Raw genomic sequence first — 19,266 nt, forward strand, 5'->3', positions numbered from 1 at the left:
GAGAAGGGCAGTGGAGACCACCTGAGCTGCCAAGTTTGCCATCACAGCTGCGGTGCCCTCAAAGATCAGGAAACTGCTGCTGCTTTCACACCTGGTCTACAGCCCCCAGGGCTGCACCTGGCAGGGGAATGAAGTCTGCCCAGTCAACCCAGGTCTCATGGCCACCAAAGCCTGTGTGTCAGCTGCCAATGTCGTGGCCTGGGGGGAAATGGCTCCCACCTCTTTTCTGCCTTCCAAACTAACACAAAGTATATCTTACTGGTGGAGCCTAAACTGGATCCAGAACCCAGCTGTTATTAAGATCTGGAAAGTAGACCCTAGGGATCAGCTCCTTCGTTGTGAAGATTAAATATAGAGGTTGGAATGGACCAAGTGCCAAACAATATTCATCACAGTCTACCTTCTTTGGACTCAGTCATAAGCACCCTTTTCCCACATGTAACTTCCAAATTGTAAGAGTAATCGCACCACACTTTTGTAACTATCCCTTGCTCAAGTATAAATGGACTCACCTTCTCCCCAAAAGGGAGACCCAAAGTATAATTAGTTACTGCATCCATTACTAAGTGATCTTCACTCCTCTTCTATTTCATTGCCAAACTCACCTAGGTATCTTATAACCTAACTACTAAATTGTTGTTGTTAAGTGCTGTCAAGTCGATTCCGACTCATAGCAACCCTGTATAGAGTTTCCAATGAGCAGCTGGTGAGCTTGAACCACCGACCTTACAGTTCAAACTGATCTTGCAATTCAGTGCATTAACTCGCAGCGCCACAAGCAGGACTCCATACTACTAAGTTATAAGCTTTTAATTTATAAACCAACTAAAGCTCTGGTAGTGTAGTGGTTATGAATTGGGCTGCAAACCTCAAGGTCGGCAGTTTGAAATTACTAGCTGTTCCACAGGAGAAAGATGAGGCTTTCTGCTCCTGTAAAGATTTACAGCCTCAGAAACCCTATACAGGGTGGCTATGAGTTGGAACCAACTCCACGGCACATAACAACAACAACAACAACCTTATATTAGAAGTCCTGGTGTGGTGTTGCAGGTTAATGTGCTGCACTACAGGGTCAATTTGAACTTCAAGGTTGGTGGTTCAAGCTCACCAGCTGCTCCTTGGAAACCCTATACTGGGTCGCTATGAATTGGAACCAACTTGATGGGACTCAACAACAACAACCATCTTAAACCATAAAGGAACAAAAGAGAAAAACACAAAATTGCAGGTGTCTATACAAACAAACAAGGAGGGCTGATGGTAGTTTGAATCTTCGCATGATAAAAGACCCGGTAATCTGTCCTGGTACAGATTTCAGCCTATAAAAGCCTAGGAGGCAGTTCTACTCTGTCTTATAGGGTCAGAACTGACTTAATTTAAACAAGCAAAAGTATGCATAGTATAGCCATCATTTATGTGACTCCATGTATTTATTCTGCCTAAAAGAAAAGCAGCACCATATACTACTTCTAGTTGGGAATATTCACAACATTCGTTGTTGTTGTCAGATGCCATCGAGTTGGAACCGACTCATAGCGACCCCATGCACAGCAGAATGAAACAATGTCCGATCCTGGGCCAACCTCACTACCACTGCCACACAACATCCGTAAGGCGTGGAAAAGGTTACAGCTCCAACAGTGTCAGAATTAGGTCCACTGGGAGGGCTCAGGCCAAATTATCACGTTTCACCTGTTCTTCGTTAAGTCCCTACTCCGACTAGTAGACTATGGGTCTCCAAGGACTGTCATCTATTCAGAGCCAGTGTCCAGTGATGACCCCAAATATGGTTATCTATTTGCCCCACTAAACCATCCATTATCCTTGTAAGTGGCTGTGTTCTCTTTGGGTTGGCTAGTAGTGGCAGGGTTGTATACATCTTCCCTTTCATTCAAGAGGATCTGGGTCTGTGAACATTGTCAGGTAAGGGAACTGAATAAGAGACCATGATTACTGATGGTGGTGGCAAGTCAAATTCACTAGACCAGAGGTTTGTTTGCTTTGTTTTGGCTATGAGTATCAAGTGAGATTTTAGTAGGTTGCCCGTTCATATCAGTCCTAAAAAACTTATGACCAATTAGCCACTAACAAAGATCCCCAAGTCAAACCATTTTGATTACTACTCAGGTCCTGTTGCCAATACAAACATCTATGTTGATTTCAGCATTTAAGTGGCATCAAGAACCCCCCCTTTTCTTTTATTTTTAATATTTTATTGTAGATTATGTGATAGTTTACATGGGAGAACATTAGCTTTACATTCACCCTATCATATATCGTTTCATTGCCATGGTTACAATCTCCTCCATGCATCATCAACCAACCAAAGGGTATATCCCTGCAAGCCTGCCCCTCCGTCATCAGCACACAGCCCCTCTCCCTCTCTGGGTCTAGAGTCTCCAGCCACTCCATCTCTCCAAGTCATCTCTGGCATCACTGTTTCTCTTAGTAAGGTCCCGCACTCCGCTCTTCTCCCTTGATGGTCCCAGGGACCTCTGCTCCTAGACTGCAAAGTCAGTCACTCCCCCCGTTTTGCCACAAAACATCTACCTTTACATTTACAACCCTCACAGTCAGTCCTGATAGCAATTATTCACTATTGGACCCCATGAATGCTAACCACATCTCCTTTCATCAGCCCTGCATAGACAGATTGGATACTACTCAGTGGAGTTTCTACCTTCCTCCATGCCCTCTGGATCTAGGCTCCTTCTTTTTTTTTTAAATGTTTTATTGTGAATTATGTGATAGTTTACTTGAGAGAACATTAGCTTTACATTCATCCTATCATATATCGTTTCATTGCCATGGTTACAATCCCCTCCATTCATCGTTAACCAACCAAAGGGTATATACACTACAAGCCTGCCCCCCGGTCATCAGCACACAGCCCCTCTCCCTCTCTGTATCTAAAGTCCCCAACAGCTCCATCTCTCCACGTCATCGTCTCTGCCTCCATCTCAGGTATCACTGCTTCTCTGGGTAGGGTTCCGCTCTCCTCTCTTCTCCCTTCATGGTCCCAGGGGCCACCACTCCTAGACTAAAAAGTGAATCACTCCCCTCCTTGCTACAAAACATCTACCTTTACATTTCCAACCCTCACAATCAGTCCTGATAGCAATTATTCATTATTGTATCACAAAAGACTTATCCACATCTCCTTTCATCAGCCCCCCACCTAGACAGATTAGATACTACTCAGTAGAGATTCTAACTTCCTCCATGCCCTGTGGATCTAGGCTCCCTCTTGAAAGCTTGTAAGCCAGTCACTTCTTGCCTTTGTAGCCCCCCTTCCCCCCACTTTGGGTAGCCAACGTCCAAGTTGCCCATCCCCGTCTACTCTGTGTATGGAGGGGGTAGGAATGATCCTTGCTGTAAAGATTTGTTCCCTCTTTTGAGTTACTGCATCCATAGGTGTAGGTCAAGTTCATCAAATTGTATCAAATTAATATTTTTTTCTCTTCTTTCTTCTTCTAGTTGAGCTCTGATCATCCAGTAATTTAAGCCATGTCAAGTGGGTATTATCTGCAAGTGTGGGTGTGCTTGTGCATATGCCCTCTCTTATCAGCTGGACACTTCACTCTCCACTCTAGTCCTCTGTGGCTATGTCATTGACTGTGGGCCCAAGAGTCCCCAGGTCTTGCAACACTGCTGGTCTAGTCTCCCTCTTGAAAGCCAGTGACTTGTGAGCCAGTCACATCTTGCCTTTGTAGCCCCCGCATTTTGGGTAGCCAATGCAAAGACCCCATTTAATGATAGCAGCTCCAACTCAACTTTCTTAACTCCCTAGGTTTATGGATTCCTGGATTCCTTCTATATCAAACCAGGGAAGTTCTGGCATTTCAGCATCATTTAATGTAGTTCTCTGCTGAGCTCCAGGTTTTGGTCACCCTCTGGCTTCTGAATCCAGACTATCTGGTAATTGTTTAAATATATATTCACCATTTTTTTCCTTCCCTGGTCTAGAACCCTTAGATCCCAATCCCATATCCCACAAGGTTCTGTGAAATTAAATGAGCAAAATATTACATGTCTTCTGGTGGTTTAAGGTTGGACCTTCTCCTTATCCCCTCAGGTCATGTGAGCAAATGACAAAAGAGCACTGGTGGCACTGTAGGATAAGCATTGGACTGCTGGGTGTCCAGACCCACCAGCTGCTCAATGGAGAAAGTTGAAGCTTTCCGCTCCTGTAAAAGTTTACAGCCTTGGAAATCCCATACAGGGTCTCTATGAGTCAGAACTGACTCCATGGCACATAACCATCATCAACCTCCACCACAGGTAGAGAGGTGAAGGAAGAGAAGGGTATGAAGATAACCCTTTTAGGACCTTTAGGATAAGCACAGGACTGCTATCTACAAGGTATGCAGTTCAAATCCACCAGCTACTCGGCAGGAGAGAGATGAGGCTTTCTGAACTCATCAAGATTTACAGTCTCAGAAACCCAATACAGGGTTGTCATCTATGAGCCAGAATTGGCACAATAGCAGCGGGTTCATGGATACCTCAGATACGATTATTTCAGTCTCCTTATTATAAGGATCTCTGGTGGCACCATGGGTAAAGTGTTAGGCTGATCACCCAAAGGTTAGCAGTTCGAATCCACCAGCCACTTTGAGAGAAAAATGAAGTAGTCTGCTTTCATAAAAAGACTTCCAGACTCAGAAAACCCATGGAGCAATTCTATTCCATCTTACAGGGGCGTAGTAGGTAAGAAATGATTCAGTGACAGTGGGTACTGGAAAGGAAACTCAGTGAATTTTTCAGGACCTATATATTTGGATCATAGAAGAATTGATGTATTTGAATTATGGTGTTGGAGAAGAATATTAAAAGTATCAAGGACTGCCAGAAGAACAAGTAAGTATATGTTGTCAGAAGTACAACCAGAATGCTCCCTAGAAGCCAGGATAGTGACAGTTCATCTCTCATACACTGGACATATTATTAGGAGGGACCAGTCCCTACAGAAGGGTTTCATGTTCGTTAAAGTGGAGGATCAGCGAAAAAGAGGAAGTCCCCCAACAAGATGGATTGGCACAGTGGCAGCAGCAATGGGCTCAAGTGTAACAACAACTGTGAGAATGCCGAAGGACTGGGCATAGCGTCACTGTGAGTCGGAAGCAACTCAATGGTGCCAAAGAATAACAAGAGATATTTGGAGTCTTTTGAGTCTACCAAAATAACCCCATTCAAATTCAGTTTCATCTTTTCCTATCAATGGTTAATCTTCACCTAGGAGACCGAACAAGGCTGTGAATTCAGCTTACACTGGAATTCAGTAACCTGCAGTATCTGGTCCTTGGCTACATAACCCATATAGCTATAAGAATTGGTAAGTACCATCAAGTCGGTTGCAACTCATAGCGACCCTGGATAGGTTTCCAAGGAGCGGCTTAAAAAGAGGAAGCAGAAAACATGAACTACTCATGATTGTGACCTGAGATTAAAAATTAAAACTATGAGCTCGTCACATTTTCTTTCCTTAAGCCATTCCTTATTGCTTAAATGTCACAATGTACCAGAGCTATGAAAACAGTTCCTTTATTGCTTTTTTTTCAGCTTCTGCAATAAATTACTAATTCAGCCCCGGACTGAAAGTAGAAACGATTACAACAATATTGTACCTGACTAGAGTGATAATCATATCTCTAGAGTCTAGGTATATTTTGAATGTATCCTAGGCATATGGTTCCCATTGTATTGGGCCAATCACAGCATCTTGGGACCGGAGGTCAAACCAATTTCCCAGAGTCCTTGGGGTAGGAGAGATGCCACAGCCATTGTAGCTCAGAGGACAAGATGACCCTTGTCTCAGCAGCCCACCTGTCTGTACATTTTCCAGTCTTGCAGGAAGACCCCTCAAGGAGGGGCCAGCTCATTTACATAATGAAAACTGGCAGACTACAATGTGACATCTTCACGGATGGAATACCCTTTAAAGAAAAAGCACCCATAAATGCTTATGGTCAAGAAGCACAGTGTATTTCAATATGAAGCAGTTTAATCATTACATTCAATTTAAACATCCTGAAATTAAGTTTCCCAGGTGATGTGTGATGGTTTTTTGTTTTGTTTTTTTTTGTTACAATTCACTGGGCCCATTTGCCTTTATCTTCTCAAGTGCTTAACACACCAACATGTTTTATGGAAATTACAAATTTGCCTATGTCCTCAGTCAGGCTCCTTTATGTCTACTATAATCTATTTCTTTATGCTACAAAAACTCATGCATTTCTCACCTACAATCACTCTGAAGGCCAGAGTACAATTGTAAAGTCTTGAAGTTCCAAACTGGAACATGATGTTTACTGTGTGGCTCCAATTCTGTGCAAAAATTTCCATCATTTCCCACTCCCCCAAAACAAAGACCCATCAGCACCCTCATCAAGCAGGTCTGTCATAACTACTACTTTCAGAGTTGGAACAAAATGCATCCAAATTTCCTCTGACCCAGGACGACTTCTAGAGGGTGGATTTAAAGTAGCTGCATCTAAAGATTTTTTAATTGTGGCTTGTACAAACACAGTGAGAACAAAGCACCGTTTCTTCAGAAAGGTAGGTGCCAACCACTTAGTTTCCTCAGGGCTGTTCCCTGAGCTCAGCTGGGAAGATAAACGTTCTCATCCTTGGCTCACTAAGTCATTTAAAGAAGTCCCTCCTCACAGCATTAGCAGACACACCAACTAAGCACTGTGTGTAAAGATTTAGTGATTGACAAGCAAGTAAGGCAGGAACCCTGACAGTCACTTTTTCCTCACTATGTAAAATTTATATGCAAATTATAGAGTTAAGAAAACAGAAATCACCACATAGGGAAAGTAATAGTAATAACTTGATATATTTACTTTTATTTCAGCTTCTAGTTGAAAGACTGACCATTCTAAGCCAGCATCAGATCCATAGGAGAAAGAGGTGGCAGTCTGCTTCCATAAAGTTTGAAGCCTTGAAAACCCTTGTGGGGCAGTTCTACTCTGTCCAATATGGTCAATACGAGTCAGACTTGAAGGCAACAGGTGGAAACACAATCGCTGTTGTTGCTAAGTGCTAAGTGCTGGTGTTGCTAAAGTTGGCTGCAACTCATAGTGACCCCGTATAGGGTTTCCAAGCAGCAGCTGGTGAGTTTGAACTGCTGACTTTGCATTATCCTACAGCCCACACCAAGACTCCAAAATATGAATATATGTGTATAAAATTGGAGTTTTATGGCTCCATTTAAAAAATGCTACTACTTTTTTTGCTATGGGGTTAAATATATATATATATATAACATTTGTTCCATTGCAACATTTTTTACATGTACAATTCAGTGACATTAATTATATTCATCATATATACAACCATTACCACTATCCATTTTTACAAATTTCCATCACCTTTAACAGAAGCTCAGTGACCCTAAGCAGTGGATCATTCATTCTTTTCTTTCCCTTTGACCCTAGCCAACCACTAATAATCTCTGGTCTCTACCCATTTGTCTATTCTAGATATCTCATATAAATGGAATCATACTCTCTATCTGCCTTTTATAACTGAGCTATTTCACTCAGCATAATGTTCTTTTTTTTTAGTTTCTCATGAGCTGCTTATTGATTTACATACCAGTGTTTAAACGTATTTATTGAACATCAAATTGGAACTCTCAGAAATGTTATAGTCTGGTCTCTAAGTCCCAATTTCTTATAAAAAGTAGCATTTTAAATATATAGGATTCTATTTTATTTAAATTTTTATTTTGTTGTTGAGAATACACACAGCAAAACAGACATGTATTCAATAGCTTCTATATGTACAATTCAATGGTGGTGGTGGTGGTTATGTGCTGTGGAGTCGGTTCTGACTCATAGCGACCCTGTACAGGGTTTCCGAGGCTAGAAATCTTTACAGGAGCAGAAAGCCTCATCTTTCTCAAGCAGAATAGCTGGTAGTTTCAAACTGCTGACCTTGCGGTTCGCAGCCCCATTCGTAACCACTATGCTACCAGAGCACCTTACAATTCAATGACACTGATTAAATTATTCAAGTTGTGCAACCATTTTCCCCTCACTTTTCTGAGTTGTTCTTCCCCAATTAACTTACTTAACAGTTTCCTAAGGAGTCCCAGTGTGGCACCGTGTGTTCATGCATCAGACTGCAAAGCCATTTGAACTGCAAGGTCAGTGGTTCAAGCTCACCAGCTGCTCCTCGGAAACCCTATACAGGGTCACTATGGGTTGGAATCAATTCGACGGCACTTTACAACAACAATAAGGTTCCTATCTAATCATTCAAATTGCTGTTGTCAATGTGATCCCATGTGAACCACTTCAAAAAGAATATAATGCTCAAGGCAGGCATTTTTACTAGTTAAGCTAAACTATTGTTTGGTTTTAAGAAGACTTCCGGGGACATTTTTAGTTTGAAGTTTAAGTATTATCTCGGGGTAATAGTTTTGAGTTCAACCAACCTTCATGGCTCCAAGTGTCTAGAGTCTACGAGAAATCAAAATTCTGCTCTGATTTTCCCCCTTTCGATCAAGTTTCAATTATGAAATCAAAATTTTCAGTAATGGCAGCTAGGCACCAACCAGTGCTTCTAGTCCCATGACAAAGGAGACATAGCATAACGTTTTCAAGGTTCAACCATATTGAAGCATGTCAGAATGTAACACACAGTGGAATATTATTCATTGTATGTATGCATCACATTTTGTTTACCCATCTATCTGTTAATAGACAGTTAGGGGGTTTCCACCTTTTGGCTATTGTGAATAGTGCTGCAGAGAACATTGGTAGACAAGTATCTGTTTGTATGTTGTTGTTATTAACTGCCATTGAGTTGGATCCGACTCATACTGAATAGGGTTTCCGAGGAGCATCTAGTGGATTTGAACCACTGACTTGTGGTTACTAGTACAGTGCTTATCCTATAGCACCACAACAGGACTCCATCTGCTTGTGTACCTGCTTTCAATTCTTTTAGGACTATACTGAGGTGTGGAATTGATGGATCATGTAGTAAAATTCATGTTTAATGTTTTGAAGAAACACCAAGTATTATCCAAAGCATCTGACAGCCACTTTTATGGAAAGAACATTAAAGCAGAGACTCTATCCCTCTGCTAAGTGTGACTTCAAAGTGGTCCTTTATTATTTTCAAGTTCAGTTTTTTCATTAGTAAAATGATAAATCACATCTTTCCTCCTATCTCAGCAGTCAAGCAAGAGGATCAGCCGGTGTTGGTAAAGTCACTTGAGGTAAGCTCAAAGTACTATTAAGATTATCTAGAATCTTACATAATGCTTAGTTATAGGCCACATCCACACATCTCTCAAATCATCAGAGGAAGTAGACAGGTTACAAATCTAGAGCAGATCTACTAAACAAAAGGGAGGGGTGCTGAACTCCAAAACAAAGGGAAACTCCATTTAGAACTGGTTCATAAAGCATTTCACTCAACTCCAGAAATACTATACTCTTATCAGTAAATGGGTCTATTCTCACCCTGTCTATCTCCCAGGGTTATTCTGAGGATCCAATTCAGAAGAGGGTAACTGATGTAAATTTCATGGTTAACAAAGCAAAGAGAAAGTATTTTATAAACTGTAAAACTATAATTACAACTAGAACATCATTATAAGTTTGGAAGGACTACTTCAACTCTAAGACCCATGTTAAAGTCCAGAGGGACAAAGACAAAGCCTTTTTACCTGATGGTCGTGCCTTGCAAACGGTCTATCTTCTTATTGAGTTCTGCGATGATGCTGTGGAGTTCTGTGATGCGCTCCTCATACCGAAGCGTGGTTCGCTCCTGGACATCCTCATGCTCTCTCATGAGGTGGGACTGCTCACACTAGGATCCAGAGAACAGGAATGTCAATGAGTTGATGACAGATGAGGGACTCTAAGCCTTATGAACTCAACACATCACAGCCTCAACATAAGGTATTCCCAAAATAAGATACTAGCTTGCTTACTTGCCTGGCAATGTAATAATCACATCAATAGCTCAATTTTACACTTCTCCTGATAGGTATCTTAGTTTTTGTCTTTCCTATACTCATTCTCTCTTTGGGAAAACATTGCACATACTTTTAATGGAGTTATCCAAGGGCCCTCTTTTCCTGTGGGCTAAGAAGTGGGTAACTGGACCAAATTGGACTCAGCCTGGTGTGGTGCTGTGGGTTAAGGTGCTGGACTACAAGGTCGGTTTGAATTCCAAGTTTGGTGGTTCAAATTCACAAGCCACTCCTTGGAACCCTATACAGGGTCTCTCTTGAGCAGGAACTGACTCGATGGCACTTAACAACAGCAACAATCTTCTTTTGAGAACCAAGTCGTAAGTGAATGGACCTGAAGTTACTTGGAGAAGATTCTCTTAACTGAGTGTCCTGAAGAGACATCTTCTGCTCCTATGTCCTATAGGAGGATATAGAATATATCCTTTCCAGAATTCCTTTATTTCTATTCAGTGTCCCTTTTTAGCAATTCATTCTGTTTTTTGCAGATTTTGTTAGGGTATTTGTTGGCTACTTTTTGACTAAATAATCTTAAATGTTATAACCTTGTTACTTATCTGGTTGTGTTAACTGCAGTCCTAAAGCTTTCCAATACCCTTTCCTACCAGACTATGAACTCCCTGAAGGCAGGAACTAGGTGTTTCCACTATTTAGCCCTACCAGTTGCCACTGAGTCAGTTCTGACTCATGAAGGCCCCATGCATAATAGAAGTGTGCGCCATAGGGTTTTCAATGGTTGAATTTTGTCAGAAGCAGACTGCCAGGTCTTTCTTCTTAGGTGTCTCCCCAACAAAACCCAAACCCATTGCCATAGAGTTAATTCCATCTCACAACTACCCTTAAGGTAGAGTAGAACTGCCACAGGATTTCCAAGCCTGTAATCTGTACAGAAGCAGACTTCTACCTCTTTCTCTCTCAAAGTGGCTGGTGTGTTCGAACAGCTGAACTTTCAGTTAGCAGCCAAGTGATCAAACACTGCACCATTAAAGCCTCTAAGATTCCTTTGTTGGTGTTGGGTGCCATCGAGTTGGTTCTTACTCATAGCAACCCTATGCACAATGGAACGTAACACTGCCTGGTGCTGAGCCATCCTCACAATCATTGTTATGTTTGAGCCTCTCGATGGACTCAAACTTCCAACTTTCAGTTAGTAGCCTAAGCCTGAAACACCTGGTTTACTGTGGAAAACATGAATATAAGTGCTTGGAATGAATACACTGCAGTCTTCACTGTCATGATGGCCACTTTGCAGAAATAACAAGAGGCTGAGGAGCTTTCCTTATTCAGTGTCTGATGGACTAAGAGGCAACAGATGCTATAAAAAAATATTTTTTTTAACCAGCGTTTATGTTTCCTTTCTCCAACCCCCAACCCCTACCAGTCATGTGCAGTTAATCTAATTTACATAATAATAGAACGCTCCTCACGGATGAAATGAGTAGTCCAGTTGATATCACTGTCTACTACATTCAGCTGCAATTAATTTCCTGTCTAGCAGAGGAATTTTAATTTCATTTTCAACAAGGTTTTCCTAATGCCAAGAACCGTAAGTACTTGCTGGCTCTGCAGGTTTGCACTTTCAGCTGGTGTCAGGCTACTTCCAATGTCCTCCCCCACTTCCCACAGTGTAGCACAGTAGCCACTGGGCAGGGAGAAAAAGCCTTCAAAGAATAGACCACCAGCGTCACTCAGGAGTGAAAAAGAAGTACTCAGAAAAGGAGTCTGATAAATGTTGTCAGCATAAATCATGGCAAAGACCACACCTATGAACATGACCCTCAGCAAAAGCTTTGCTGTTGGTGTTGGTAAGTGACCTCAAGTTGTTTCCAATACATAACAATCCTGTATAGGGTTTCCAAGGAGCAGCTGGTGGGTTTGAACTGATAATCTTGTGGTTAGCAGTCCAGTGCTTATCCTACAGCACACCACACAAGGACTCCCAACAATAGATTGGTAAATATTAAAGCAGTAACTGGCTGGGGGTTCTTGGGCGCTCCAGAAGGAAGATAGGAGGCATGGCATAGTTACTTTCAGACCTGAATCACTATTCCACATGACAACCTGAAGCATCATGTAACCTCCCCTCAAGATCCAGTGCCTGGCTATTAACTAAAAGGTTATCACTGAGATTCTACTTATAGGATAAGGACCTGGTGATCTGCTCTTGTAGAGGGGACAGCCTAGAAACCCTAGGGAGCAGTCCTACTTTGTCACATGAGGACGCTGTGAGTCAATTATTTACCATTAACTGAAAAGTTGGTGGTCTGAATCCAGCCAGTGGTCTGGTAATCTATTTCCATGAGATCACGATCAGTGAAAACCCTGTGAAGTGCAGTTCTACTCTGGCATGTACATGGAATCACTAAGAGTCGGAATTGATTCAAAATTTTCAAGGTGAAGATCACAGGGAACAAATCGGATAATGTACAAGGGTTAAGGTCAAGTGAAAACCATATGTACATGGAGGCTTCTCTAAACAGAACTAGACTGCTGTTGTTAGTTGCTGTTGAGTTGTTCCCCACTCATGGGGACCCCAAGCACAATGAGGTCCTGGTCCCGTGCAATCCCTATGATTGACTATGGACTGGATTACCGTGATCCATGGAGTTTCACTGACTGATTTTCAGGAGATCTCCAGGCCTTTCTCCCTAGCTGGTTTCAGTCTGGAAGCTCCCCTGAAATATGTCCAGCATCATAGCCAGATGCAAGCCTCCACAGACAGATGTAGAGTGAGTCTGTGTGAAGTGCACTGGCTAGGAATAGAACCTAAGTCTCCCTCATGTAAGGCAAGAATTCTACCACTGAACAACTAATGCCTTCAAACTAGACTGTAACAAACCACAGATAAACTTTTCATGAATCGATCCATCCATGATCCACTATACTTGAAAAGAAAAGAAAGAAGTTAAAAAAATGACAGTGTTGCAAAGACCATTTCTGCCAATAAATAAAAAGGCTTTATATTTCTTAGGAACATACCCACAGCAGAATATTGCTTCTTCCAGTCTTCATCAAGTATCGATGAGCTTTTATGATTGCTCTTTATTTTTATCTTAACGTATATGTGTGTGCATTGTTGTTGTTGTTAGGTGCCATCAAGATGGATCCTACCCACAGTGACCCTCTGTGCAACAGAACAAACACTGCCAGGTCTTGCCCTATCCTCACAAATGTTGTTATGTTTGAGCCCACCGCTGCTGATGCTGTCAGTACATCTCATTGGGGGTCTTCCTCTTTTTTCTGTGACCCTCCACTTTACCAAACATGATGTCCTTCTCCAGAGACTGGTCTCTTCTAACAACAAACATATCTTAAGTATAAGAGACGAAGTCTCACCATCTTTACTTCTGAGGAGCATTCTGGTTGTACTCCTTCAAATACATGGGCATATATAGAAGACATTCTCACAATAGCCGCTGATTCCAGGTCAAAATAATTGCAGAACAACATCTGATCCCTGGCCTGAATCCCTATGCCATAATCCCTTCTCCACTGCACTGTTGATCGTTTATCCTCTCAGATTTCCCATATTCAATTCTCTAGCAAACTACTGGGAAATGTTTCCCTTGCAATCTCAATGAGATATCACCCTCAATTCTCTACCCATTCTTCCTCCTTTGGAATCATTACAGTCACCAGCCCACCATCGCTACCACTAACTAGGCTGACAAGATACGGCAAAGCCCACTTATGAATAAAAATGTGTTTATATGAGAAAAAGGCACATAATCAACTAACTGATAACCACAAAAATAACTCTGGGCATTACTGCTGACTGTTATCAGCTGCCTAGAAGGTAGGACCCAGTGAGGCTTCCTAGGTTACAGATATATTAAACAGTCTGAGTCTGGATCATAATATTTGGTACTATATCATGTTTGCCCTGGCCTCTAACTGGAAAGCCTGCCTAGAGGGTGTGTGCATAAACAAGAGACAACAGGAAGCCTCATGAGTCAGTCAAATGGAACAGTACTTGCAGCTAAAAAGAGAAAAAAGACTCATAATGTATATTTGGAACTCAGGGGTTCCCATATGGGAGTAGCAACAAGAATTTATTGGAGAAAAAATTCTGAGGGCAAAGGTTTAAACTTCTCTGTTTCTCCATAAGTATCTATCTACTTATAAATGATATAACATTTCTATAATTCAATAATTTCTCCAATAATGGTGGTGGTGGTGGTGGTGTGCCCTGGAGTTGGTTCCGACTCATAGCGACTCTGTACAGGGTTTCCAAGGCTGTAAGTCTTTACCAGAGCAGAATGCCTCATATCTTTCTCCCGTGGAATGTCTGATAGTTTCAAACTGCTAGATACTGGTTAATTTCCCATTATATACTAAGGCACTGTATTAGGTGTCTTTGTTGTTAAGTGTCAGTTGAGTTGGTTGTGACTCATAGCAACCCTTTATAGGGTTTCTAAGGAGTGGCTGGTGGGTGCCACAGGGGAGGTGATTCTTACATATACTTTGGAGGAAACGGTGGTCAGAGTTTCAGGGGGATTGAAGGAATCCTAGGCATTTCTCTTATGGAGAACAAGAAACCTTGGGCACAATTATGCATGTTGGGGGTGGGGCAAGGAACTGGTCAAATGGTACCCTAGGAATTGTTTTCTAGTGAAAAGAGAATGTTGTTTTTGTGTGCCATTGAGTTCATTCTGACTCATGGTGGCTCTGCATTACAGAATAAACTGCCCCATAGCGTTTTCTAGCTATACAGGGTCGACTCAACGGCACTTAACAACAACAATCTTTATGGGAACAGACTGCCAAGTCTTTTCCCCTTGTGTTGTGGCTGGTGGGTACAAACTGCCAACCTTTGAAGAGAAAGTACTCAAAAACAAACTCACATACCCTAGAATGGTTCATCTGTATCACTCAGTATCCCCCAAAGAATCATACTAAACACACTTCACTCATTCTATGCACACTAACTGCCCTCAGTCAAACGGATGTGGCTACTGCGATCTCAAAGCTTAGTGAAAAGCCCAGAGCTTTCCCAAGCTGTGGTGCAGGGGAAAACATAGCAATTCCCACAAGGGCAATCACGTAGGAGGAAACAAGCTATCACCTGCAGAAGGCAAAAGAACCCCCCCACACACCCTTGTTAAACAGCTCCATTAAACCACATAAGAGTCCACCCCAGGGATGTGGCACTTCAATGCAGGAAACATGGAAGATGAGTGGGCAGCACCAGGACAAACAAAGCCATTCTGTGCACATGCATTGCCTTTCCTGCCCCGACATCCTCCGCAGGCAGGAATGGGCAGTTCAAGTGGGGCCCTGATTCTGTTACTGACCCCATGGGCTTTCATCAAGCTGAGTTCCCACCAGCTGTGAGAGCATTTTGTAACCTGGGAGTGTGTATGTGATTTCGGGTGTTCTGTTTCCCAACATCACAGACTGTGCCTTCACCTTCAAGAGTCACCTGTGGAATATTCTAGTTGAGCCTCACGAAAGAAGATACAATCAGGATGATGAAACAGAAAAAGGGGGATATTACTTCTGTGATAAGGAGCCCTGGTGGCACAACAGTTAAGCACTTGACTGCTAAACAAAAGCTTGGCTGTTTGAACCTACCCAGTGGCTCCGCGGAAGCAAAGCCTTGGCAATCTGCTCCTATAAAGATTTCAGCCAAGAAAACCCTACGGGGCAGTTGTACTTTGTCATATAGAATTGTTATAATAGGAATCAACTCAATGACACTTAACAACAACTTCTATAATGACTACCTGATATCTGCCTATGCTTTACGATTTTTAAGTTATAAGTTTCAGTATGTTATGGACATTTCTGGAGTCCTGGTGTGATGCTGTAATATAAGCACTGGACTGCTAACCACAGGTTTGGCAGCTTAAACCTATCAGTTGCTCCTTAGATGCTCTATACAGGGTCCCTGTGAGTCGGAACTGCACACAACATTAACATAGTAAAAAATGATAAAAGACTTGTTCATTGTATTGTCATCCATTAACACATTCCTTTCTCAAATGGTGTTTATTTTCTCCAACAGGCTCCATCCACCAAGACTACCATGAGTGCACATGCCCCTGAGGCACCAGCATGCCTGTGGTAGCTAGTAGGCTGTTCACCCCCAAGCAAACACATGGTGGGATAATACTTTCATATTTCCCCTAAGGCTAGACAAGGCCACTGCTGGGACTTGTTTGGTCAATGAGATATAAGTGAAAGTGAACAGATCCATTTCTGTTACAGGCCATTAAGAGACCCTTACACAATTTGTCACTTAGTCTTCCCCCGGCCAAAGCTACTGACAACCATCCAGATGGTAGAAGATCATAAGCTTGAGAGCCTGGGGGGACAGGACAGTGATGCAGAGAGCCCTGCAGACCCAGTGAACTAGCAGGAGCAAGAAACAAATATCGTTTCATTTTCATTTGAAATCCTTTTTAAGTCACTGAAACTTTGGGAATATTTATTTTTGCTACATATCCTGACAGAACTTCTTTATACATGAGAAATCATAGAAAAGTGAAGTGATGGATTTACCAGCACCCAGGTAACAAGCTGAAGGAAGCATATTTTGATTCCTATTTCTGCCACCAAGGGGCTGAAGCGGCTGTAGCCACAATCTTCCTTCTTCCTCTCATCATTTAGTTAAGGATCATAAATGGCACATAGTGATTCCCTCTTGGTCTTGTACCCTGAAGCATTTCTTACGAAATGTCAAAAAAAATGACCATCTCTTCTAATACCCAAGCAAAGCCAGAAGCACCCAAGCAGCTCTCTCCTTAGCTGCCCTGTTGTTGTTGTTATGTGCCGTGGAGTCAGTTCCAACTCATAGCGACCCTGTACAGTATTTCCAAGGCTGTATGTACATCATTACGGGAGCAGAAAGCCTCATCTTTCTCCCATGGAACAGCTGGTAGTTTTGAACTGCTGACCTTGCAGTTCACAGCCCAATTCGTAACCACGACACTACCAGAGCTCCTTTTAGCTGTCCTAGAGCACTGAAAAAGAAAAAGGTACCACAAGTTGGTGTAAAACAGGAAATTCAAAACCCCTACAGTTTCTATCAAGCCAGAGTCAATTACTCAGCACCTGCCAAAGTCAATTACTCCACAACCACTTGCTTAGCAGCCTGAAGGCGTGATGACAACTTCTTCTACCAAAATTTACACATTTAGGGATATTTTTTTTCCTTCCTCCGATATAGAAGCATCCCAATTTCATCAGAACAAAATAAGGAATGGTCTCAAGCAACATGCTGCTGATTTTTTTTTTTTTCTTCTATTATTGCAAGAAATTGCATCCAGGTTCCTACCTCCTCCTAGACTAAATTCAATTTTTGACTGATCCTACTGCATACCTCAGAAGTCTGTGGTTGCAGCATCTTTCAGGCCACGAATTTCTGGAAATCAGTATCATTAGGAACTTGGATTTCTTCTACTATTACAGACTTTCAATTTGAAAGAATAATAATAAAAAAAAAAGATTGAATACTATGTAATTTTATTTTTCCTGAATTTCTTCTGACACTTGGTAATACCTTGAGCTTCTTCTCAAGACCTTAACTCTCCTATCATGATGATGAAACACATTTGAAATCTATAGAAATCCAGGTGTCTAGTCTAATAAATTAGTGAAATTGCCTATGTGGACAAATGCTAAAAACAAGCAACATAATAATACAACCACCAACAACACAGATTTTCGACCACAAGTCAGCCTTGAAACAAGCTGGCCTGAGAACTGGAGCATGTATTAGAAAAACTGTGCAAAACAGTGATGCTACAGAGCTTTACAGTTTTGTTAATGTTCTTCACTGGGATTTATCTTATTCCACAGAGACCACTGATCCTTAATCATCACATTAGTCTCAGCTGTCAAACCTATGAGCATTATGGATGAGATTTTTGAAAACAAAATGCAATGCCATTATTAATTTGCTAACCCTCTCAACCATTCTATGAAGGTGTTAGTACCATTCTCTTTTTAAACATGCTAAAAAGTGATGTTGTTTTCCCAGGGTCACATTGAATAGGCTGCAAGTAATACCTCTCATTCTAAGTCTTTGAGGGTTGTTTTTGTTGTTATGTGCCGTAGAGTCGGTTCCGACTCATAGGGATCCTGTACAGGATTTCCGAGGCTGTAAATCTTTATGGGAGCAGAAAGCCTCATCTTTCTCCCGTGGAACAGCTGGTAGTTTTGAACTACTGACCTTGTGGTTCACAGCCCGATTCATAACCACTACGCTACCAGAGCTCCTTACTTTCCTGAGGGTAAGGTGTGGGAAATCCAGCCAGCTAAACAAAGAGGCACAAGTACAAATGGAAATGTCATTAAAGAGTGAAACAGCCATAGCAGTTCACTACAAAAGAATAGTAGCAGAAACAGGAAAGGAAATGAGAGGATAAAGGAGAAATTGGTACTGTGGGTTAATGTGCTGGGTGAGGTCAGTTTGAACTGCAAGGTTGGCAGTTCAAGCTCATCAGCTACTCCTCGGAAACACTATACAAGGTCACTATGAGTCGGAACCGATTCGAAGGCACTTAACAACAACAACAAAACAATGAGATGCATAGTACATCTTAAAACATCCCAAAGAGATGAAAAACAGAACACATTCTCTCCATTATATTTGATGAATATTCTATTTCTCCATGAAAGCCGAGATGAGAAATTCAGGAGACATATTCTAAAGACAGAAAAGATTTGTATTCCAAAGAGAGCTTAGAAATAGGAAGTGTTCCATATTACTGCTGCCAGACTCTAGAGGACCTCATAGCATGAGTTTGTTTGATATGTTTATCTCCCCCTGTAGTATTTTAAAAAACATAGTAAGATGACTTAAAATAATGGTTGGTTCTAAATAAATAGTCATTATGCTGAAATCATAAAATGGGTACCATATGTGAGTCTGTTTCCCATAGGGGTGCTCTCTACCGGGCCTATAAATGTCATGTACGTACAAATTCATGTATGCACCTGGTTGACTTGAGAAAGTAGGGAAATTCAAACCCAACTAACCTGTGCCCCCATGTCCCACCCTCTCTGGATGCTAAGGGTAGCCTGGCTAGCATTAAGAGGCAATACAGGATGCAGTGCAATAGTAGATTCCCACTGTCTTACTCAGTGCTGCTAAACAGACGTACCACAAATGAGTGACTGTAACAAATACGTTTATTTTCTTACAGCTTTGGAAACTAGAAGTCAGAATTCAGGGTGCTAGTTCTAAAGGAAGGCTTTCCCACTGTTGGCTTTTGGGGAAGGTCTTTGTCTCTTTTCAGCTTATGTTTCCTGGTTTCTTGGAG

At 41.8% G+C, this 19,266-nt stretch overlaps 1 protein-coding gene across 1 annotated transcript in view; it reads right to left on the reverse strand.

Moving 5' to 3' along the window:
- Positions 1-19,266, reverse strand: part of MCC (mutated in colorectal cancers) — a 402,058-nt gene that overhangs the window by 164,368 nt on the left and 218,424 nt on the right. The window contains exon 3 of the mRNA XM_006875517.1: positions 9,689-9,831. Coding sequence (XP_006875579.1) covers positions 9,689-9,831 — 143 coding nt within the window. The remainder of the gene's footprint in view (positions 1-9,688; positions 9,832-19,266) is intronic.

The sequence above is a fragment of the Chrysochloris asiatica genome, unplaced genomic scaffold (genome assembly GCF_000296735.1).
Source record: "Chrysochloris asiatica unplaced genomic scaffold, ChrAsi1.0 scaffold00330, whole genome shotgun sequence".
NCBI classification, from domain to species: domain Eukaryota; kingdom Metazoa; phylum Chordata; class Mammalia; order Afrosoricida; family Chrysochloridae; genus Chrysochloris; species Chrysochloris asiatica.